At 45.0% G+C, this 25,629-nt stretch overlaps 1 protein-coding gene across 1 annotated transcript in view; it reads right to left on the minus strand.

The window, feature by feature from the left end:
* Window positions 1-25,629, minus strand: part of ITGA11 (integrin subunit alpha 11) — a 255,723-nt gene that overhangs the window by 45,407 nt on the left and 184,687 nt on the right. The window contains exons 17-19 of the mRNA XM_089662070.1: window positions 20,097-20,242; window positions 16,251-16,361; window positions 5,240-5,325 (exon numbers count right to left, since the gene is read on the minus strand). Coding sequence (XP_089518196.1) covers window positions 5,240-5,325; window positions 16,251-16,361; window positions 20,097-20,242 — 343 coding nt within the window. The remainder of the gene's footprint in view (window positions 1-5,239; window positions 5,326-16,250; window positions 16,362-20,096; window positions 20,243-25,629) is intronic.

Genomic DNA, 25,629 nt, shown 5'->3' on the forward strand with positions numbered 1-25,629 from the left:
ACCGGAGTACCCGAAGGAAACCCAAACAGGCACAGAGAGAACATGAAAACTCATTTATATATTGTATGTTGAAATGTGTTTTTATTACAAAATATATGAAAAATATTTTTAAAAATACATTTCAAATATACTGTATGTCTTTAAAAATACAAATCTACATTTTTGGAATGCATTTACAGATATATGTAAAAATATATGTTAAAATATGTTTTTTATATGTTAAAAAAATTTGAAGAATATATTTACAAAAAAAACAACACATACGCAGATGTACCACTGGTCTCTTTCAGGCATTTGGGAGGTGGAGGAGTCCAGTCGCACATCAGATTGCCGTGCATGTGTACGGTTCTGGACTTGGAGGCTAAGAATGTGCATGCATCATACATACTAGGGGGGGGTACAACTGGGGGAGTCAATGGTGGAGAAGGATCTGGAGGGGGGGGGTCAATGGTGGAGAAGGATCTGGGGGGGTCAATGGTGGAGAAGGATCTGGGAGGGTCAATGGTGGAGAAGGATCTGGGGGGGTTAATGGTGGAGAAGGATCTGGAGGGGTCAATGGTGGAGAAGGATCTGGGGGGGGTCAATGGTGGAGAAGGATCTGGGGGGGGTCAATGGTGGAGAAGGATCTGGGGGGGTAAATGGCAGAGAAGGATTTGGGGGTTCTGGTAGATCACAAGCTTAATAATGTCATGCAATGCCAAGCTGCAGGTTCTAAAGAGAGCAAAATCCTCTTGTATTAGGAGAGGTATAGACTCCAGAGAGAGAGATATCATCCCCCCCCCGGTACAAATCATTAGTAAAACCTCATCTGGAATATGCAGTTCAGTTTTGGGCTCCAATTTACAAAAACAACATTGGGGAACTGGAGAAAGTACAGAGAAGGGCAACCAAACTGATAAGAGGCATGGAGGAGATCAGCTATGAGGAAAGATTAGAGGAACTGAATGTATTCTCTACTGAGAAGAGGAGATTAAGGGGGGATATGATCTCCATGTATAATACATAAGGGGGGGATATGATCTCCATGTATAATACATAAGGGGGGATATGATCTCCATGTATAATACATAAGGGGGGATATGATCTCCATGTATAATACATAAAGGGGGGATATGATCTCCATGTATAATACATAAGGGGGATATGATCTCCATGTATAATACATAAGGGGGATATGATCTCCATGTATAATACATAAGGGGGGGATATGATCTCTATGTATAATACATAAGGGGGGGATATGATCTCCATATATAATACATAAGGGGGGATATGATCTCCATGTATAATACATAAGGGGGATATGATCTCCATGTATAATACATAAGGGGGGATATGATCTCCATGTATAATACATAAGGGGGGGATATGATCTCCATGTATAATACATAGGGGGGGGATATGATCTCCATGTATAATACATAAGGGGGATATGATCTCTATGTATAATACATAAGGGGGGGATATGATCTCCATATATAATACATAAGGGGGGATATGATCTCCATGTATAATACATAAGGAGGGATATGATCTCCATGTATAATACATAAGGAGGGATATGATCTCCATGTATAATACATAAGGGGGGGATATGATCTCCATGTATAATACATAAGGAGGGATATGATCTCCATGTATAATACATAAGGGGGGATATGATCTCCATGTATAATACATAAGGGGGGGATATGATCTCCATGTATAATACATAAGGGGGGATATGATCTCCATGTATAATACATAAGGGGGATATGATCTCCATGTATAATACATAAGGGGGATATGATCTCCATGTATAATACATAAGGGGGGGATATGATCTCCATGTATAATATATAAGGGGGGATATGATCTCCATGTATAATACATAAGGGGGGATATGATCTCCATGTATAATACATAAGGGGGATATGATCTCCATGTATAATACATAAGGGGGATATGATCTCCATGTATAATACATAAGGGGGGATATGATCTCCATGTATTATACATAAGGGGGATATGATCTCCATGTATAATACATAAGGGAGGATATGATCACCATGTATAATACATAAGGGGGGGATATGATCTCCATGTATAATACATAAGGGGGGGATATGATCTCCATGTATAATACATAAGGGGGGATATGATCTCCATGTATAATACATAAGGGGGGGGGTATGATCTCCATGTATAATACATAAGGGGGGATATGATCTCCATGTATAATACATAAGGGGGGATATGATCACCATGTATAATACATAAGGGGGGATATGATCTCCATGTATAATACATAAGGGGGGATATGATCTCCATGTATAATACATAAGGGGGGGATATGATCTCCATGTATAATACATAAGGGGGATATGATCTCCATGTATAATACATAAGGGGGGATATGATCTCCATGTATAATACATAAGGGGGGATATGATCTCCATGTATAATACATAAGGGGGATATGATCTCCATTACCAAACTGGGTTCCAGCCGAGTTTAGACCGAACCCAGCTCATCCCTACTCATTACCAGAACACCAATTTCAGATAAATCTCTCAGTGTCGGTGAGAGGAATAGTATCTCCTGGTTGACGTCAGTAGAATAGTGCCCCACTGTAGGTGTCAGTGGAAGGAATGGTGCCTCAATGTTGGTTAGCAGAGATGCGATCATTTGACACCTTCCCATTGGTTCTGCCGTACTGGAATTCGGATTAAGTTCGGACTGGACCCAGCTCAGCATTCTTACTTCACTCCCCCAACCCCTTCCCTTCCTGACTGCTGCATAAAAGGTTATGTAGGGAGGTGATGAGAAGGGCAAAGGAGCTGTCCCAGCACAGACAGAAGAGGAGAGGGCTAGGACGCCTTCTGGAGTGCCCGTTCTCTGGCCCTCTTTGCTCCCAGTCTGGCCTTGTCTGTATAGTGCACGGTGCGTTCTTTCCATGCCATCTCAAGGCTTCATCTTTGGTAGTTAGGGGCTCAGAACGGTTTTGGTCGGCTGCCCAAGACTTACTTTGTTTTCAATCTTAGCATCGTGCTGGTATTTTACTTCTAAGAGGGAAAGAATGTGGCCTACTTAAAATTTTCCACCGTCCCAATATTTGTAAAATTACCTTCCTGCGAGAAGAGCAGACGGCCCGAGTTATGTGCCACCACCAGACTCGGAGATTAGGGGAACGAGTGGACCTTTCTGTTTAGACAACTTTACTTTATTACTTTCATAACTGCCGAGCAATCCAGAGCAGATGTTTAATTCGGCTACCAATGTGCTGGTGTGGAAAGTGGAGGGGGGGGGGGGGATTTTCCAGTTCAATGAAAATTTACTCTCGAAATGTGAAGATCGTTTTTGATGAGTCTCGGCAGAATTTATCCCCGGGTCCCGGAGTCTCTCTTTGGTGCCCCTTTAATGAACGTCCTGTCCATCGAGAGCCTCCAGTTATTACCATCCAGACATTTGAGGTAAGTAACCCTATACGTTCAGACACTCCTGGAATGATGGAAATGTTTGCATTACGGAGACATGTGCTTTCAATAAATTCTCCACCTCATTACAGGGAGAGCTCAGACAATCTGGATTAGATGAGCTAATGAGGTGAAGAGAATTTACAGAGAACTCTTTGAATGTGAAGCTTGGGACGTCTGTATGAACGGTATTACAGTCAATAAACAAGAGAATATAATTAACACCTGACTGTATATAAAAGTGAGATTATGCACACTCACCGGCCACTTTATCAGGTCCACCTGTTCAATTGGTTGGTAACACAAATTGCTAATCAGCCAATCACACGGCAGCAACTCAATGCATTTAGGCATGTAGATGTGGTGAAGGTGACTTGCTGAAGTTCAAACCGAGCATCAGAATGGGGAAGAAAGGGGATTTAAGTGACTTTGAACGTGGCATGGTTGTTGGTGCCAGACGGGCTGGTCTGAGTATTTCTAAAATTGCTGATCTACTAGGATTTCAGGCACAACCATCTCCAGCATTTACAGAGAATGGTCCAAAAAAGAGAAAATATCCAGTGAGTGGCAGTTGCGTGAAGGAAAATGCTTTGTTGATGTCAGAGGTCAGAGGAGAATGGGCAGACTGGTTGGAGATGATAGAAAGGCAACAGTAACTCCGATAACCACGCGTTACAACCAAGGTATGCAGAATACCATCTCTGAATGCACAACACGTCCAACCTTGAAGCAGATGGGCTACAGCAGGCTACTGGGATTTTCATGCAAAAAGTGACTTTGAATGTGGCATGGTTGTTGGTGCCAGACGGACTGGTCTGAAAAATTCAAAAACTGCTGATCTACATTCAGATGGGCAACAACAGGCTACTGGGATTTTCATGCAAAAACATCTCTAGGGAAACCAAAACTCATCAAACCAGGCAACATTTTTCCAATCTTCTTCTGTCCAATTTTGGTGAGCTTGTGCGAATTGTGGCCTTCAAGAAAGGCAACAGTAAGTCCAATAACCACTCGTTACAACCAAGGCATGCAGAATACCATCTCTGAACGCACAACATGTCCAACCTTGAAGCAGATGGGCTACAGCAGCAGAAGACCACACTGGGTGCCACTCCTGTCAGCTAAGAACAGGAAACGGAGGCCACAATTTCCACCGGCTCACCAAAATTGGACAAAAGAAGATTGGAAATACATTGCCTGGTCTGATGAGTCTCGGTTTCCCTAGAGATGGTTTTGCGTGAAAATCCCAGTAGCCTGCTGTTGCCCATCTGAATGTGAAACATATATCAAAAATAAACAAAAATCAAGTAGCAATAAACACCTGGCCAACCTACAATAAACACCTGGCTGAGCTGAAGAATACTCTGACACATTGGGTTTGATGCTCAGGAGGGTGTTTATTTATTATTTGTGTATTTTTTGGGTCACTAGAGGGCAGCGCAGCACTATTTTCGGGAAGTTTTATTGATGTGGGAACACATTTAGGTGCTTGCAGCCGCGTCTCGTTTATTTGTGGCACGGCATGAGTATTATATCTGTACTTTAAGTCATCAATTTTTAAACTTTTTGCGTTTATGCAATGTAATTTTATGTAACAATTTATGTGGCGTTTTATGTAGACAATAGAGAAGACGTTCCACCTCGCACACATGTTCCTAATGGGTTCCAGAGGCGTGACATCTACCAATGCTCCACGAGTAAATATTACATACAGAGGTTTATACATTCCATACACGGATCACAGATAGATTCCACACACGGCACAGACTTACGCATACACGTACATGGCAGTCGGGATATCGTGCTTCACATCCAAGTAGAGGTCGGGGACGCAGCGCTCATCCTGGTTACACCCATTCCAGAATGGAACCTGAACCAAAAGATGTTTCATCAACATTTGGTGCAAATAAAGACTGCACAGCTTCGTATTCCTAGGAATTCTCTACTTCTAGGAGGGAAATACCCCCCCCCCCCACAAAGAATAAATTAATTCTGCATTGACACCAGAGTTTCTGAAAGCAGAAATCCAGGAAATTTTTTTTTTTTATTTGGCCCGCGCATTGGGGCTGTGCCGGCACTGCATGGGTCAAATGCTCGTTTTGTTGTAAGGGAAGGGAACACTAAAGACATATTCACCTGGAAAAAAGGAGGGAGACCAAGGGAAAGAACCCCTAAAGTCAAGAGGTCCCAATGAGGACAAACTGCCTCCTTTTTTCTATGTCATATCTGGTTCCAAGGACACCACAAGGTGATTTACATGCGAGTCGGCCATTATCATCCTGCAGCATTTGGGGCTGTTCTGTTGAGAACCCCCCCTGGTCATTATTGATTTATACATGGTCATGGGCATCCCGGTCTTTTAACCCCTTTTTGTTATGACATATTCACCTGACCTGCCAATCCTCCCTGAACAAGACCGGTCTCTTTGGCTCCTGACCCCCCCCCCCATGGTCCAGAGGTTTTTTTTTTCGGCCCGCACAGTGGGGCTGTGCCGGCACTGCATGGGTCAAATGCTCGTTTTGTTGTAAGGGAAGGGGACACCGAAGACATATTCACCTGACCTGCCGATCCTCCCCAAACAAGACTGGTCTTTTTGGCTCCTGCCCCCCACGGTCCACAGCTCTTGTAAAAAGACTGTTCCTGATGTCAGAACGCTCAATGCGTGCTCCACAGACAATAACAGTCCGCCGCTGGACTGTGGGGGAGCACGGTTTTCCATAGGATCAGGTCACCCATAAAAAAAAATGAGCAGCCCATCCATGCAGTGGGGGCACACTGCATGGTTAAGTAAAAATTCCCCTGTGTTTCTGCTGAAAAAAAGCCCTGCCTGTAGCTCACCTAACCCCTTTCCGCTGGAGCCTCCAGGCCCTTTAAGGGGTTTCTGGCACCGGGAGGCAGGGCGGGGTTTAGGGTTATGTGACCGCCGTGATTGGCTGTCACGGCGGTCACATGATCGTAAAGGTCCTGATCACAAGGAGAGATCTAGACCTTTCTGTGGGTCAGAGCGTGCTCTAAGCAAGATTGTTTACAAATGGTACGCAAATATGCGGCCGCTCGGTGTTAAGGCCCAGCTACCAAGAGGCGTACACTCAGTGTAAAGAGGTTAAATTTCACATGTTGGTAGAGTAACTCTTCTCCTATAGTAACTCTTATTTTTTTCATCGCAGGTAAATAATGGATTCCAAGCAGAAGCAATGTGCGGTCATTGAGTTCTTGATGAAGGAGGGGTGCAGGCTGTCCGACATCCACAGAAGGCTACAGAATGTTTACAGAGATGACACCATTGCTTCTGCTTGGATTCCAATATTTACCTGTGATGAAAAAGAAGAAGAGTTACTTTACCAACATTTGAAATTTTAATGAATATAAATGTAAGTTAATAATCAAATGTTAAAAATGGATTCCAAGCAGAAGCAATGTGCGGTCATTGAGTTCTTGGTGAAGGAGGGGTACAGGCTGTCCGACCTCCACAGAAGGCTAGGCTACAGAATGTTTATAGAGATGACACCATTGATAAGAGCATTGTGTTGTCTTTGGTGACTCTTGTCAATGGTGTCATCTCCATAAACATTCTCTAGCCTTCTGTGGATGTCGAACAGCTTGCACCCCTCCTTCATCGAGAACTCAATGACTGCACATTGCTTCTGCTTGGATTCCAATATTTACCTGCGATGAAAGAGAAGAAGAAGAGTTACTAAAGAAGAGTTACTCCACCAACATTGGAAATTTTAATGAATATGAATGAACGTTAATAATCAAAAGGTTAAAAATGGCTTCCAAGCATAAGCAACGTGTGGTCATTGAGTTCTTGACGTAGGACGGGTGCAAGCTGTCCGTCATCCACAGAAGGCTACAGAATGTTTATGGAGATGACACCATTGACAAGAGCAATGTCTTGTCTTTGGTGACTCTCGTCAATGGTGTCATCTCCATAAACATTCTGCAGCCTTCTGTGGATGTTGGACAACCTGCACCCATCCTTCATCGAGAACTCAATGACTTCACATTGCTTCTGTCTGGAATCCAATAATTACCTTCAATGAAAAAGAAGAAGAAGAGTTACTATAGAGGAAGAATTACTCCTCCAACATGTGAAATTTGAATGAATATGAACATAAGTTGATAATAAAAGGTTAAAAATAGATTCCAAGCAGAAGCAATGTGCAGTCATTGAGTTCTCGATGAAGGAGGAGTGCAGGCTGTGCGACATCCACAGAAGGCTACAGAATGTTTACGGAGATGACACCATTAACAAGAGTCACCAAAAAGAAGAAATTGCTCTGGTCAATGGTGTCATCTTTGTAAACATTCTGTGGCCTTCTGTGGACGTTGGACAGAGCTGCACCCCTCCTTCATCAAGATCTCAATGATGGCACGTTGCTTCTGCTTATTTACCATCAATAGAAAAGAAGAAGAATTATTATGGAGGAAGAGTTACTTTACTAACATGAAATTTCAACTACTTATGAAAGTTAAAGTGGTTGTAAACCCTTCCATATACCCAGTGCAGCGATTGGCCTCAGGTGATACACAGATAATAAACAAATCCTCCTATATAAGTTGTACCCGTTTATCTCAAGTCTACTCTGTTCTACAGCCATTCAAAGTCAAGAATTCATAAAGCTTGTCTGAAAGTTCAGAAAATGGGGAACGGGGAGCTGCAGAGCTCTGCAGAGCTCAGTGAGGGGAGTTCTGAGAGCTGATTGGAGGGAAGACCCCCAACCACCCCTCCACACACCTCACAGGAACAGAGCTGAAGTTGTCAATCTGCAGGAGGTCCCTCCTGAGTCACCATTTTTTTCTTGGTGTCAGGAAAACGTGTCAGGAGTGACTCATGCTGATAGCAGAGGAAGGAGGCAGCAGACAGAAATTACACTTAGTGCTCTGAACTGAGACAAGTACACACTATAGAACAGTGGTCCTCAAACTGTGGCCCTTTACATGCCTTTATCTGGTCCTTGGGGCACTATTCCTCCCACTGATATGAAACACTATTCTTCCAACAGACGCCAATAATGGGGCACCATTTCTCCAACAGACGCCAACAATGGGGCACTATTCCTCTCACTGATATGAAACACTATTCTTCCAACAGACACCAACAATGGGGCACCATTTCTCCAACAGATGCCAACAATGGGGCACTATTCCTCTCACTGATACGAAACACTATTCTTCCAACTGACATCAACAATGGGGCACCATTTCTCCAACAGACACCAACAATGGGGCACCATTTCTCCAACAGACGCCAACAATGGGGCACCATTTCTCCAACAGACGCCAACAATTGGGCACCGTTTCTCCAACAGACGCCAACAATGGGGCACCATTTCTCCAACAGACGCCAACAATGGGGCACTATTCCTCTCACTGATACAAAACACTATTCTTCCAACTGATATCAACAATGGGGCATCATTTCTCCAACAGACACCAACAATGGGGCACTGTTTCTCCAACAGACGCCAACAATGGGGCACCGTCTCTCCAAAAGACCCCAACAATGGGGCACCATTTCTCCAACAGAAGCCAGCAATGGGGCACCTATTCTCCAACAGAAGCCAGCAATGGGGCACCTTTTCTCCAACAGAAGCCAACAATGGGGCACTATTCCTCCCACTGATACAAAACACTAGTCTTCCAACTGACATCAACAATGGGGTACCAATTCTCCAACAGATGCCAACAATGGGGCACCGTTTCTCCAACAGAAGCCAACAATGGGGCACTATTCCTCCCACTGATACAAAACACTATTCTTCCATTTGACATCAACAATGGGGCACTGTTTTTACAACAGACGCCGACAATGGGGCACCATTTCTCCAAAAGACGCCAACAATGGGGCAAATTTTCTCCAACAGACACCAACAATGGGGCACTATTCCTCCCACTGATACAAAACACTAGTCTTCCAACTGACATCAACAATGGGGTACCAATTCTCCAACAGATGCCAACAATGGGGCACCGTTTCTCCAACAGACACCAACAATGGGGTACCATTTCTCCAACAGAAGCCAACAATGGGGCACTATTCCTCCCACTGATACAAAACACTATTCTTCAGATTGACATCAACAATGGGGCACTGTTTTTCCAACAGACGCCGACAATGGGGCACCATTTCTCCAACATACGCCAACAATGGGGCAAATTTTCTCCAACAGACGCCAACAATGGGGAACCATTTCTCCAACAGATGCCAACAATGAGACACCATTTCTCCAACAGACACCAACAATGGGGCACTATTCTTCGCACTGATACAAAACACTAGTCTTCCAACTGACATCAACAATGGGGCACCAATTCTCCAACAGACACCAATAATGGGGCAAATGTTCTCCAACAGACGCCAACAATGGGGCACCATTTCTCCAACAGATGCCAACAATGAGGCACTGTTTCTCCAACAGACACCAACAATGGGGCACCATTTCTCCAACAGACGCCAACAATTGGGCACCGTTTCTCCAACAGACGCCAACAATGGGGCACCATTTCTCCAACAGACGCCAACAATGGGGCACTATTCCTCTCACTGATACGAAACACTATTCTTCCAACTGATATCAACAATGGGGCACCATTTCTCCAACAGACACCAACAATTGGGCACCGTTTCTCCAACAGAAGCCAACAATGGGGCACCGTTTCTCCAACAGACGCCAACAATGGGGCACCATTTCTCCAACAGAAGCCAGCAATGGGGCACCTTTTCTCCAACAGAAGCCAGCAATGGGGCACCTTTTCTCCAACAGAAGCCAACAATGGGGCACTATTCCTCCCACTGATACAAAACACTATTCTTCCAATTGACATCAACAATGGGGCACTGTTTTTACAACAGACGCCGACAATGGGGCACCATTTCTCCAAAAGACGCCAACAATGGGGCAAATTTTCTCCAACAGACACCAACAATGGGGCACTATTCCTCCCACTGATACAAAACACTAGTCTTCCAACTGACATCAACAATGGGGTACCAATTCTCCAACAGACGCCAACAATGGGGCACCGTTTCTCCAACAGACACAAACAATGGGGTACCATTTCTCCAACAGAAGCCAACAATGGGGCACTATTCCTCCCACTGATACAAAACACTATTCTGCAGATTGACATCAACAATGGGGCACTGTTTTTCCAACAGACGCCGACAATGGGGCACCATTTCTCCAACAGACGCCAACAATGGGGCAAATTTTCTCCAACAGACGCCAACAATGGGGAACCATTTCTCCAACAGATGCCAACAATGAGACACCATTTCTCCAACAGACACCAACAATGGGGCACTATTCTTCGCACTGATACAAAACACTAGTCTTCCAACTGACATCAACAATGGGGCACCAATTCTCCAACAGACGCCAACAATGGGGCAAATGTTCTCCAACAGACGCCAACAATGGGGCACCATTTCTCCAACAGAAGCCAACAATGAGGCACCGTTTCTCCAACAGACTCCAACAATGGGGCACTATTCCTCCCACTGATACAAAACACTGTTCTTCCAATTGACATCAACAATGGGGCACTGTTTTTCCAACAGACGCCGACAATGGGGCAAATTTTCTGCAACAGACGCCAACAATGGGGAACCATTTCTCCAACAGATGCCAACAATGAGACACCGTTTCTCCAACAGACACCAACAATGGGGCACTATTCCTCCCACTGATACAAAACACTAGTCTTCCAACTGACATCAACAATAGGGTACCAATTCTCCAAAAGACGTCAACAATGGGCCAAATTTTCTCCAACAGGTGCCAACAATGAGGCACCGTTTCTCCAACAGACGCCAACAATGGGGCATCATTTCTCTAACAGACGCCAACAATGGGGCAAATTTTCTCCAACAGACACTAACAATGGGGCACCATTTCTCCAACAGATGCCAACAATGGGGCACCATTTCTCCAACAGACGCCAACAATGGGGCACCGTTTCTCTAACAGACGCTAACAATGGGGCACCATTTCTCCAACAGATGCCAACAATGGGGCACCATTTCTCCAACAGACGCCAACAATGGGGCACCATTTCTCCAACAGACGCCGACAATGGGGCACCATTTCTCCAACAGATGCCAACAATGGGGCACTGTTTCTCCAACAGACATGGAAGGAATAGGTCCCCATTGTTGGTATTGAAGGCGGCCCCACTGTTGCTGATGGTGGAGGAAATAATGCCCCAAGGACCAGAAAAAAGCAAAGGGCCGCATCTGGCCCCCGGGCCGCAGTTTGGAGACCACTGCCATATACTATAAGTACCAAACACATTTTTTTTCCTTTGTTTTATTTTTTTTAGAAAACTACATCTGCCATGATTGAGCAACACTTCATAAAGGAGTGAGGGGGGATTACATTTCGTAAGAAAATAATCCGTTGCAGAGACTGCGGTATAGATCGACATTTTTTTGCACATAAGTGGGGATTAGCGGGGTCGCCATATAATGAAGGCACAGAAAATGGCAATATATGCAGAACTAAGCATAAAAAAAACATTTTTAATACCATCAGAATATTGGTATTGGGTTCACAGAAACCATGAAAATCTAGTTATAGTACATAAGGAACAAAAAATGCAACAATGTTGGAAAATACTGAAAATGACAGTTTAACGCAATTAGAGATATTTCATTTAAACATTGAGGTTATTGAGGAAAAGGAGCACAATTATCCTGGAACTCAGAAGTCTAGAGTGTCAAAGTGGTATGAAACCCAAAAAACAACAAGGTAATATATTGCAGCTTACCAGTCATTGGATGTGGCGGCTGCATTCGTTTTCTTTTTTTCCCCTTTATTTTTACCTGATGATCCTGCCAGTAACACACCTCCTGTCATAGGGTGTGTCCGCTGTGGATGGAGGAGCAACCAAGACACCTATAGACAGCAGTACAGTCTACAGCCCCAGTGCCCAAACTGTGGGCCCGAGGGCCACATGCAGCCCTTTGGCACTTTTTCTGTGGACTTCAGGGCCCCTGCAGACACTAATCTGTGTTTCCTTATTGCACTTTTAAAGCTATGATTTCTAGCAGTCTCAGGTAATATGTCTCCAGTCTGTATGACTGTTTCCTGCAGCATGTCCCCAGCCTCTAACTCCTATAGCATGTTCACAGCCTCTAGCTATATCCTGCAGCATGTCTGCAGTCTCAGACCATCTCTTGTATCATGTTTGCAGTCTCTGACCATCTCTTGTATCATGTCTGCAGTCTCTGACCGTCTCTTGTATTATGTCCGCAGTCTCTGACCATCTCTTGTATCATGTTTGCCGTCTCTGACCATCTCCTGTATCATGTCTGCAGTCTCTGACCATCTCCTTTTATCATGTTCCTGGTCTTTGACCATCTCTTGTATCATGTCTGCAGTCTATGACCATCTCTTGTATCATGTCTGCAGTCTCTGACCGTCTCTTGTATCATGTCCGCAGTCTCTGACCATCTCTTGTATCATGTTTGCAGTCTCTGACCATCTCTTGTATCATGTCTGCAGTCTCCGACCATCTCCTTTTATCATGTTCCTGGTCTTTGACCATCTCTTGTATCATGTCTGCAGTCTATGACCATCTATTGTATTGTGTCTGCAGTCTCTGACCATCTTTTGTATCATGTCTGCAGTCTCTGACCATCTTTTGTATCATGTCTGCAGTCTCTGACTGTCTCTTGTATGATTTCTGCAGTCTTTGACCATCTCCCGTATCTTGTCTGCAGTCTCAGAACATCTCTTGTATCATGTCTGCAGTCTCTGACCGTCTCTTGTATCATGTCTGCAGTCTCTGACCATCTCTTGTGTCATGTCTGCAGTCTCTGACCATCTCTTGTGTCATGTCTGCAGTCTCTGACCATCTCTTGTATCATGTCTGCAGTCTCAGATCATCTCTTGTATCATGTCTGCAGTCTCTGACCATCTCTTGTATCATGTTTGCAGTCTCAGACCATCTCGTGTCATGTCCTCAGTCTCTGACCATCTCTTGTGTCATGTCCTCAGTCTCTGACCATCTCTTGTATCATGTCCACAGTCTCTGACCATCTCTTGTATCATGTCTGCAGTCTCTGACCATCTCTTGTATCATGTCTGCAGTCTCTGACCATCTCTTGTGTCATGTCTGCAGTCTCTGACTATCTCTTGTGTCATGTCTGCAGTCTCTGACAATCTCTTGTATCATGTCTGCAGTCTCTGACCATCTCTTGTGTCATGTCTGCAGTCTCTGACCATCTTTTGCGTAGAACATAAAAAAATCATACATACCAATACAAATCCCCGGGGGGATCAGACCACCATTTCAGATTCTGGCGATGAGGACCTGTATTGGCTTCTACTGGAGCTTGGAGCAGAACTGGCTCCCCTTGTCAGGTATCTCTTCCAAGTCATGGGGGATCAGGGGCGGACTGACTATTCGAGCACTCGGGCACTGCCCGAGGGCCCGGGGTCAGTAGGGGGCTCCATGAGATGCCCCTGGTACCTTTCTTTGGCTTTTTCCATAGGCTTTTTTGGGTGTGGGCGAGGACACAGGGGCCCCATGATCTCCTATTACCGAGGGGCCCCATGAGTTGTCAGTCCACCCCTGTGGGGGATCACTCTTACAGCCAAATGTCACCCCCTAGACCTTCCCCCTATCACTGGTGACCCCCCCCCCCAATTTTTTCCTGTTTAACATTTTACAGAAGTCTTTAGACTGGACATTAGACTTGGAGGGTTCTCCAGGTCCGTTCTCTGCTCCTTCGATGTCCTCAATGATGCAGAGAATGTTGCCAACTTGATATCAATGCCGTTCTCTCTGCATCATTGTACCGTGAACACAGGATCGCATGGTGAGCTCCCCACCCTCGTCCTGACGCCCTCCGTTCACAGAAAGTGGGTCGAATGATGCTGGGTGTCATTCGGCCGGGAAGACGACCAGCTCTGGACGGCAGATCTGGTGAGTCTGAGGTAGATACGAGGAAAACAGAAGAGGAGGCGAGTATTGAAAAGTGGAATCAGGCTAAGTATCCAAATGGAAAAGTTCGACAGTGAGAGAAAAACTAGATAGTAATGGCTTTGGTGGAGATTTGGGTTCAAAGATCTCATTACTGAAGTCCCTGAGGACCTTAAACAGCCTTTATTAATCCATAATTAAATGATGAGTTTTGGGTGGGAAGACCCTTTGAAGATCTAAAAACACGCAGAAACATACTATACAAATTGGCATTGTAATGGAGAATGTGATGTCAATTCCTAGAGCCTGCTAACCACTCCCTGATGTCTATGGCTGAATGAGCGTACTCAGCAGAATGGCTCAGAAGACGAGCGCTCAGCCAAGAGATGACATCATTGGATGCTCTACATCATTAGCATCGGATGGAGCAGTGCAGAATGAAGCTAGCCATACAATGGTAGATCTCCGTAGGAACATTTGTATGAAAATTCTCGCAGGACATTCAAAGACGTCATCAGATACTTGACCATACTTGACCATACTTGACCATACTTGACCAATAAAGATTTTGAAAATGCTTCCAAATTGATGTTGCTTTTAACATTTGATTTTGGAACAAATGGCAACGCCCAAAAGAAAACCACATTGACTGTCAGAAATTTGTTTAGTATGTACCAATAAAGGCTGACAAATTCAACACTAGTCAAAAAACATAGGGGGGTTATCTATGGAATGCCCTTCAAGTTAGCCAGACAGGCTGGTTTGATCTCTTTTTAGGCAGCGGCTGAGTAGCAGCCTGGGAGTGAGTTCACCTCAGGACAGGTTAGGGAGGTTCTGAAGGTCAGAGGTTCTGGAGCCCTCCCACCTCTCCAGAAACCTGAGAGCTTTCTGGAGGAGGAATGGAGGAGGGGAGTAGCCTCAGATCTGCATGCTTGAGGGACCTTGGCCAATCCCCTGGCAGGAGGCTGCGCATTGTGACCAAGGCAACCCTTAAGTATCACAGAGCCTGGGAGGAGTCAGGGCAGTGTCGGGTGGAAGATGGACTGAGAGGAAGGCTTGAGTGAGGAGCCTTGGAGGGGGCCCATCTGCAGGCAGGATTCTAGAGGATGTCCCATCGTCTCCTTGGGAGGATGGCCTAGGAAGCAGAGAAGGAGCCAGCTCAGAATAAGGCCTGAAGGCAGCCACCAACCCACCAAGCAAACAGGGGAAGACAGAGTGAGTACTCCTACATCTGGGCCAGATAAGTGGAGAGGGCGATCAGGTACAAGACCCAACTAGTCTTCATCCAAGACAGTCCTAGAACTACAGCTCTTGGGCCCCTTTGCCTAGGGATACCCTCAGGCAGCTGGGAGAAGAGAAGGATTCATCTGGGGTCTGAGGAGGTACACCTTTGGATGCTCTTAGAGGAAAGACTATTTTTGTCCACATTTTTGTTCATAGTTGCTCTAAATTGTCCTGAATTTTACAGTTTCCTTGGACATCCCATATACCCCTAGACCCCATCCAAGTTGTTAACCCCTTATTAAAACCAACAAAACCAAGCTCAAGGACTGTTTACTGACTCCAGTGTGCACAACGTGGAAGAAAATGCGTGTTGCCTGGCTGTACAGCGCTTCAGGAGGACCCAAAACTCAAAATCTGGTGCCGCTCTGCATAGAAACCAATCAGCTTCCGGGTTTTATTGCCAAAGCTTAATAGAACAAGCTGAAGCTAACTGGCTACCATGCTAAGCTGCACCAGATTCTGAGGGCACCAGTTTTAGTAAATACCCCCCCCCATACTTCATCATACTCCGAAGGCCTGTAGATTCATATAAGTGAACGGTTTCCTTTCGACACATCTGTTGTTTTGTTCATCGCTTACCGATGCTTTGAGAGATGATGGCCATCCTTCCTCTAGTACTGGTCCCTGGTCAGGAAATGCCAGCTCATACTCCAGAGAAAAGGTGATTGGCTTCACGTAGTCTGCTGTGTCCTAGAGAGGAGAAGGAACATATATATATATAAAAAGGAATATACCACATAGGACTCCAAATGTAATACTCTAACTTAAGCCATCCTTAAAGCAGCTGTAAACCTCTCAAATGAAAAATGAACAAAGTATGTCCTTCTATAGCATGTACTTGCCTCAATCCAAAGCACCAAGTGTGACTTCTGTCTCCTTCCTCTGCTATCTGCATGAGCTGGTTCTGACAGGTTATGCTGACTGACAGGGATCCAGGAAGACAGGGAACTCCAGCACACAGCCTGTGAATGACAGCTTCAGCTGTGCATGCTTCCCTATGGGACTGTGTAGAGGGGGTGTGTTCATTCCCTCCACTCAGGTCTCAGATTACACTCAGCTCTCTGCTCTATGCTATGCAGTGTGTGACATCAAATCCCTGTCCCGTTTTGTTTTTTATAATTCTTTATTGTTATTTTGCAAAAAAGAACTTACAGACAGTTAGACATCTCAGTATTTCAGAACAGTCCAGAGAGACAGTGGCGCCCCGAGGCAGGTGCTGGGGGTGCAGCCTGCACCGGGTGACACCGACCGCACGGGGTGACACCGGACCCGCTCCATGAAAAGGTAAGTTGTAAAGCAAGCCGACGATCCATCCTGCGGGGATCGTCGGCTTTCTTTACAACTTACCTATTCGTGGAGGTCGTATAGGTTGCATGCCGACGATCCCTGCAGGATGGATGGCATCTGTGGATTGGGGAGCATAATAAGTCTAAAAAAAAAAAGAAAACAAATGCAGCCACCACATCTAATGATTAGTACTCTACAGTATATTATATTTTTGGTTTTGGGTTTAATATAGCTTTTTATGTTTTTTTATGTTGCAGGGTTTGGTTCAGTGTTGAAAGGTTAGGCGTTAATGCAGGCCATAGATGGGTCGAAAATCGGCTGATTTTTCGGGCGAAAAAAAAAAAATCGGCCGATTTTTGCACTGTTAGTGGGTTAATCGGTCAGCCGTTTTTCGGGGTTTTGGCACATTTTTTTTATCGGTAAAGTTGGAAAAAAATCGGCCGATTTTGCAGATCGGACGATTTTCCCGGCAATGATTGGCAAATCGGCCAATCGTTTTAACGATAAAAAAATCTGCGCATGAGCCGTAGATGGGACGAAAATCACCCGATTTTTTTACCGTTGGTGGTAACGTCGGCCTATTGAACGACCGATTTTTCAGTTTTTTGTTTTTTTTTAAAACGGACGGTTTTCGACCCGTCTATGGCCTGCATAAGGGTTCATTTTCAGGATTAGTTATCAAGCTAAAGCAGGCCATACACGGGTCGAATTCCAATTCTTTAGAAAATCTGAATTTGTGTGCATTTTGATATCCATTGATTTCGAAATTCGACCAACCAAGCCTTCAATTTTATATGTTACAGATAAGAATTTTCTTTCCTTCCAGGTCACAGTTCACGCTTGTTTCTTTTTCGATTATAATTCTCGCATCATTGATTAGAAATTTGTTCATTTTGCAAAAAATTTCCAACATGCCAGATCACTCGAATTCGATAGCCGCTCGAAAATCAGACGTTTCTGTGACCTACTAATGGTGCGAAATTTGAACGAAAATTCTTGGAAAAGATTTTTGAAAGAAAATACTTTCAGAATTCGACCCGCGTATGGTCGGCTTTATGCAGGCCATAGACGGCTCGAAAACTGGGCGGTTTTTCGTCCGATAAATGAAACATCGGTCGTTCGTTAAACCGGCGTAACCACTAATTATTACGAAAATCAGCCAACCAAGTCATAAAAATCATGACATATAACAGGAAATGATGTCATTTTTCAGGTCACGGCTCATGCGCATTTTTTTTCCGGAAAAACGATCGTACGATTTGACCATCATTGACGCGAAAATCGGTCGTTTTCCACAAATTTTCCAACATGACCGATAATCCAAAAGTGGAAAAAACGCAAGAAAACAGCCGACGAATTAACCCACTAACAGTGCGAAAATCGGACGAAAAAAAATCTTTCGGACAAAAAATCGACCGATTTTCAAACCGTCTATGGCTGGCATTAGTTTCAGCGTTGGGGTAGCAAAAGTATTACAATTATTGGGAGGGACAGGTTAGTGTTAGGGAAATAAGAAGTGTTAAGAATCGGTGAGAGCTAAGAGGGCCGCCAAGGATTTAGGCTTGCTTGGGCTTTTGGGCACCTGAAAAAAAAATCGACTTTCTAATTTCTCTGGTGGCGTAATTTTAATATCATCAGAAAGGATAAATGAGAACGAATTAAGAAATCCTTTATAGAACTTGACTTGCAGACTGAGGCGTCTACAAACCTAAAGCCTCAATCTCAACTATAGGTGATGTCCACCAAAGAAGTCTTCTTCATCCTGCAGACAAAGGTCAGAAAATCGTCCAAAAAAAAAATTGACTTTCTAATTTCTCTGGGGGCGTAATTCTAATATCATCAGAAAGGATCAATGAGACAATAAGAAATCCTTTATAGAACTTGACCTGCAAACTGAGGCGTCTACAAACCTGAAACCTAAATCTCAACTATAGGCGAGGTCCACCAAAGAGGTCTTCTTCATCCTGCAGACGAAGGTCAGAAAATCATCCAAAAAAAAATTGACTTTCTAATTTCTCTGGGGGCGTAATTCTAATATCATCAGAAAGGATCAATGAGAACGAATTAAGAAATCCTTTATAGAACTTGACTTGCAGACTGAGGCGTCTACAAACCTAAAGCCTCAATCTCAACTATAGGTGAGGTCCACCAAAGAAGTCTTCTTCATCCTGCAGACAAAGGTCAGAAAATCGTCCAAAAAAAAAATTGACTTTCTAATTTCTCTGGGGGCGTAATTCTAATATCATCAGAAAGGATCAATGAGACAATAAGAAATCCTTTATAGAACTTGACCTGCAAACTGAGGCGTCTACAAACCTGAACCTAAATCTCAACTATAGACGAGGTCCACCAAAGAGGTCTTCTTCATCCTGCAGACGAAGGTCAGAAAATCATCCAAAAAAAAATTTACTTTCTAATTTCTCTGGGGGCGTAATTCTAATATCATCAGAAAGGTTCAATGAGAACGAATTAAGAAATCCTTTATAGAACTTGACTTGCAGACTGAGGCGTCTACAAACCTAAAGCCTCAATCTCAACTATAGGTGAGGTCCACCAAAGAAGTCTTCTTCATCCTGCAGACAAAGGTCAGAAAATCGTCCAAAAAAAAAAATTGACTTTCTAATTTCTCTGGGGGCGTAATTCTAATATCATCAGAAAGGATCAATGAGAACGAATTAAGAAATCCTTTATTGAACTTGACTTGCAAACTGAGGCGTCTACAAACCTGAACCTAAATCTCAACTATAGGCGAGGTCCACCAAAGAGGTCTCCTTCATCCTGCAGACGAAGGTCAGGAAATCGTCCAAAAAATATACCACCTTCGAAGTGATCGTACGATAGTCTGATCGTTAGCATGCAGCTTATGTCCGAAATTATTGGAAGAGGACAAGATACCAGAACGTACGATTTTCATTTAATCTGCGCAGTTTTTGTCCGAAAATACAATACAAATGCAATGCATCATTTTTGGACAAAAATTTTCATGTTTTTAGTAACCTCTGCACTTTCGTTGTGAGACTAGCGTGCAAAAATAAAAAATAAAAAAAAATGGATGGTTCATCTGATATTCTCGTCGTGTATACTAAACCCCGGACCCCGGACCCCGGACCAATTAATTAAAAAAATAAAGAAACCCACCAGAACGTGGAAATTGAGCTGCTGGCACTGACTGTGCCCACTTGTGGCTCTGATGGTTTCAATGAAGTGCTTGTCTCCTCCGATGTCATCAATCACAGCACGGGGGGTGTATCGACGCTCATCAATGGTCACATTGTATTTGATGCCTAAAGGATACAAATACATCCGTCACAATTATGGCAGTAAAAACATATTCTGAGCGGCATTAAAAGTGAAAACACAAACCTGCTAATACAAATTGCTTCATACGGTACACAAGCAGGAGAGGGCCCATACCATGTGTAACGGAACCGGACCCAGACTGCACTTGGGTATTTCCGTTAGACTCCCCCTTCCCTGTCCGAACACAGATCCACGGACACCACCGCTGGCCATACAAGACGAAACAGCACCAGACTTGTCTTAAAACAGGAAGTGGACTGCTTTATTTTAACAGAGATACAAGATATATACCCAGGGCGGGGCAATACACCCAGTAACATGAAACACATCAGCAGGCCGTCCCATTAGGGGGAAGGGCTGCCGGAAACACCCCACACCAAGCTAGAACAAACACATATATCCCATAATCCTCTGGAGGAACCCTGGTTGAGAACAACTGCTGTATTCACTGTACACATGTAGCGCTACCTGCACAGGAGCCGCTGATTGCCACAGGTTCCTCTCCCAGAGTAGTGCAGCAGCAGCAGCCAGGCACGCAGCAATTGGTTACTCACTTGGGCTCAAACATCATTCTAGGGTAGTGGTCTCCAAACTGTGGCCCTTTGCTTGTCTTTATTGGGGCACTATTGCTTCCACTGACACCAACAATGGGGCACTATTCCTCCCACTGACACCAAGGATGAGGCACTATTCCTCCCATTGACACCAATGATGGGGCACTATTCCTCCCACTGACACCAAGGATGAGGCACTATTCCTCCCATTGACACCAATGATGGGACACTATTCCTCCCACTGACACCAATGATGGGACACTATTCCTCCCACTGACACCAATGATACGACACTATTCCTCCCACTGATACCAAGGATGGGACATTATTCCTCCCACTGACACCAATGATGGGACACTATTCCTCCCACTGACACCAATGATACGACACTATTCCTCCCACTGATACCAAGGATGGGGCATTATTCCTCCCACTGACACCAATGATGAGACACTATTCCTCCCACTTATACCAATAATAAGGCACTATTCCTCCCACTGATGCCAATGATGGGGCACTATTCATCCAACCAACACCAATGATGGGACACTATTCCTCCCACTGATACCAATTATGGGGCACTATTCCTCCCACTGACACCAAAGATGAGGAACTATTCCTCCCACTGACACCAATGATGAGGCACTATTCCTCCCACTGACACCAATGATGGGGCACTATTCCTCCCACTGACACCAATGATGGGCCACTATTCCACCCACTGACACCAATGATGGGGCACTATTCCTCCCACTGACACCAATGATGGGGCACTATTCCTTCCACTGACACCAATGATGGGGCACTATTCCTTCCACTGATATCAATGATGGGGCACTATTCCTCCCACTGGCACCAATGATGGGGCACTATTCCTCCCACTAACACCAATGATGGGATACTATTCCTCCCACTGACACCAATGATGGGGCATTATTCCTCCCCCTAATACCAATGATGGGGCACTATTCCTCCCACTGACACCAATGATGGGGCACTATTCCTCCCACTGATACCAATGATGGGGCACTATTCCTCCCACTGATACCAATGATGAGGCACTATTCCTCCCACTGACACCAATGATGGGGCACTATTCCTCCCACTGACACCAATGATGGGGCACTATTCCTCCCACTGATACCACTGATGGGGCACTATTCCTCCCACTGACACCAATGATGGGGCACTATTCCTCCCACTGATACAATATCCAATTTTGGTGAGCCTGTGGGAATTGTAGCCCACGTTTCCTGTTCTTAGCTTCAAGGTTGTGCGTTCAGAGACGGTATTCTGCATGCCTTGGTTGTAACGAGTGGTTTAGTTACTATTGCCTTTCTATCATCTCGGACCAGTCTGCCCATTCTCCTCTGACCTCAACAAGGCATTTTTGTCCACACAACTGCAGTTCACTGGATATTTTCTCTTTTTCGGACCATTCTCAGCCAAGAAAAGCATCTATAGAGCGGTAAAGTAGACTAGAACGAACATATGTACAGGTAAGAGACCTACAGCCGCGGACGACTTTGTTGGTACCCTTCTATCAAAAAAAAAAAAAAAAGAACCCACAATTTTCTTTGAAATATCTTAAAACTGAGAAAACTAATTGGCATTCATCATTGTTCCATGTCTCTTTTTTTAACTTGACTTTTACCTAAAGGTGCATCAACCGACATTACAGACTTCCAAATATTTCAGATGTTAGAGTGACATGTCAAACAATCTAACAGAGTATCCCATTTCCACAGAATCACGGGATATAAAGTGAGATTTGGATATATGATACAGAGATACAACCAAAGAAATACAAGAACGGGTTAGTGGCACCCTGGGGTCCGGCCATCAACACCGGCTGTCAACACTCGTCTATGATTGTTCCATTCGAGGTTCCAACTGGTCATCTAGATTTCACAGCCTCCTGGCAGAAAACTGGTCCCCTTCTAAATCTATGTAGGCTGTTGACTTTTAAATAATGCGTGGGCATGCCAAGAGTAGTGAGCCATGGGTCCCATATCCTGTCACGTTTCCCTTGTACACCATTTATTCCATATTTTGACCTTTATATTTTGATTGAACAGCATTTCTTGAAGAGTAAAACAAATGAAAATGGCATGGACAAGAATGATGGGAGCCTTCAACTAATATTTTGTTGTACAACCAATTTCTGCAGCTCCCAATGAGACTTCTGTACCTAACAACAGAGTTTTCTTGCCCACTCTCCTTGAGCAAATTGCTCCAGCTCAGGGGCGGACTGACAACTCATGGGGCCCCCGGGCAACAGGGGATCATGGGGCCCCTGTGTCCTTGCCCACACTCAAACCACACCCAAAAAAGCCTATGAAAGGTACCAGGGAGATCTCATGGGACCCCCTACTGACCCCGGGCCCTCGGGCAGTGCCCGAGAGCCCAAATGGTCAGTCCGCCCCGGGACCGAGGTAAGTATGCAGTCATGCTCATAAGGTCTCTACAAGTGTTTTGGTTCTCTGGATGATCTTGGTCAGGGGTGTCAAACTGGTGGCCCTCCAGCTGTTGCAAAACTACAGGTACCATCATGCCTTTGGGAGTCATGCTTGTAACATTCAATCTTACAATGCCTCATGGCCCTACTGGCCCCGGGCCCTCAGGCAGTGCCCGAGTTCCCCAATGGTCAGTCCGCCCCTGCTCCAGCTGTCTCAGGTTTGAAGGGTACCTTCTCCAGACTTCATTTTCAGCTCTTTCCACAGATGTTCAATAGATTCAACTTATATAAGGCCAATTCAGAATAGTTCGACTTTTTTGCTCTTAGACATTTGTGGGTGCTTTTAGATGTACATTTTGGGTCAGTATCCTCTAGGGCACGGGTGTCAAACTGGTGGCCCTCCAGCTGTTGCCAAACTACAAGTCCCATGAGGCATTGCAAGACTGACAGTTACAAGCATGACTCCCAAAGGCAGAGGCACAATGGGACTAGTTTCTCAACAGCTGGAGGGCCGCCAGTTTGACACCCCTGATCTAGGATGACCCATGACCTGCAAAGGAGACAGAGCTTTCCGCCACGGAATAGTACTGTACATGTCACTCCAGAATTACTCAATAGTTTTGGGATTTCATTGTGCCCGGCACAGACTGAAGGTACCCCATGCCAAATGCAGCAAAGCAGCCCCAAAACAAAGGAGCGTGACAGTAGGCACAGTCAGGGCCGGGACAAGGGTTGGGCAGTAGGGACAGCTGCCGTGCAGCAGAACAGGGGGGCAGAAAATGAACATAGGGTGGTACACCCATTCCACAACAAGCATTAGCAGTGGGGGAGGGGCACAGCTCCGCATTATTGCCATGGGCGCTGGATGAACCTGTCCCGGTACTAGGCACAGTGTTCTTCATCTGTGGACATAGAGCTGATGTGACTTGCCAAAAAGCTCCAGTTCTGTCTCTACTGTTTTTTTATCTAAAGGTCATGCTTCCCCGGCAGGCCTGTATTAATAGCATCATGGGCCCCTTGGCAAAACAATGCAATAAGGGCCCCTATCAGGGAGATGGTGACCTGTGGCATGCTTAGCATCAAAAAGTGGGTGTGGCAGGGATGGGGGGTTACATTTCACTGCCATGACCACCATTGCAGAAGGAGGGAGGGTGGGTTTACATTTCTTCACCATGACCACCATTGCAGAAGGAGGGAGGGTGGGTTTACATTTCACTACCATGACCACCATTGCAGAAGGTGGGAGGGTGGGTTTACATTTCACCACCATGACCACCATTTCAGAAGGAGGGAGGATGGGTTTACATTTCACTACCATGACCACCATTGCAGAAGGTGGGAGGGTGGGTTTACATTTCACCACCATGACCACCATTTCAGAAGGAGGGAGGATGGGTTTACATTTCACTACCATGACCACCATTGCAGAAGGAGGGAGGATGGGTTTACATTTCACTACCATGACCACCATTGCAGAAGGAGGGAGGATGGGTTTACATTTCACCACCATGACCACCATTGCAGAAGGAGGGAGGATGGGTTTACATTTCACTACCATGACCACCATTGCAGAAGGAGGGAGGATGGGTTTACATTTCACTACCATGACCACCATTGCAGAAGGAGGGAGGATGGGTTTACATTTCACTACCATGACCACCATTGCAGAAGGAGGGAGGAGGGGTTTACATTTCACTACCATGACCACCATTGCAGAAGGAGGGAGGATGGGTTTACATTTCACTACCATGACCACCATTGCAGAAGGAGGGAGGAGGGGTTTACATTTCACTACCATGACCACCATTGCAGAAGGAGGGAGGATGGGTTTACATTTCACCACCATGACCACCATTGCAGAAGGAGGGAAGATCGGTTTACATTTCACTACCATGACCACCATTGCAGGTGGTTGTGGGCTTGGGCTGGTTAAATTTCACTGCCACTGACCACAAAATGAGAAGGGGTCAGAGGCAGTGAAAGTTAACCCTCCATCCCCCACTCATGCATTAGTAGTAATGGCAGTGAAAGTTACCCCATCCCCCACGCCTGCATCAATGGTAAAGGTAATCAATGGTAACCCTTCCCTCAATCACAGCCCTCTCCCCCATTGTGATCACTTACTGTACATGATCACAAGCCCCCACGCTCTTCTCTCCTGGTTCAGGACTTTGCTTGCACTGGGGATCAGGAAGGAAATTTTTCCCCTGCAGGAGCAAATTGGATCATAATTTGCTGGGTTTTTTGCCTTCCTCTGGATCAACTGTGGGTGTAGATTATAACTTTTTTTTTTTAATGGTTGAACTGGATGGACTTTTGTCTTTTTTCAACCAGACTAACATGTACCTATGGGGTGGAG

Source organism: Staurois parvus, unplaced genomic scaffold (assembly GCF_062004578.1).
Source record: "Staurois parvus isolate SC_StPar_1 unplaced genomic scaffold, SC_StPar_1.0 ptg001422l, whole genome shotgun sequence".
Lineage (NCBI taxonomy): Eukaryota > Metazoa > Chordata > Amphibia > Anura > Ranidae > Staurois > Staurois parvus.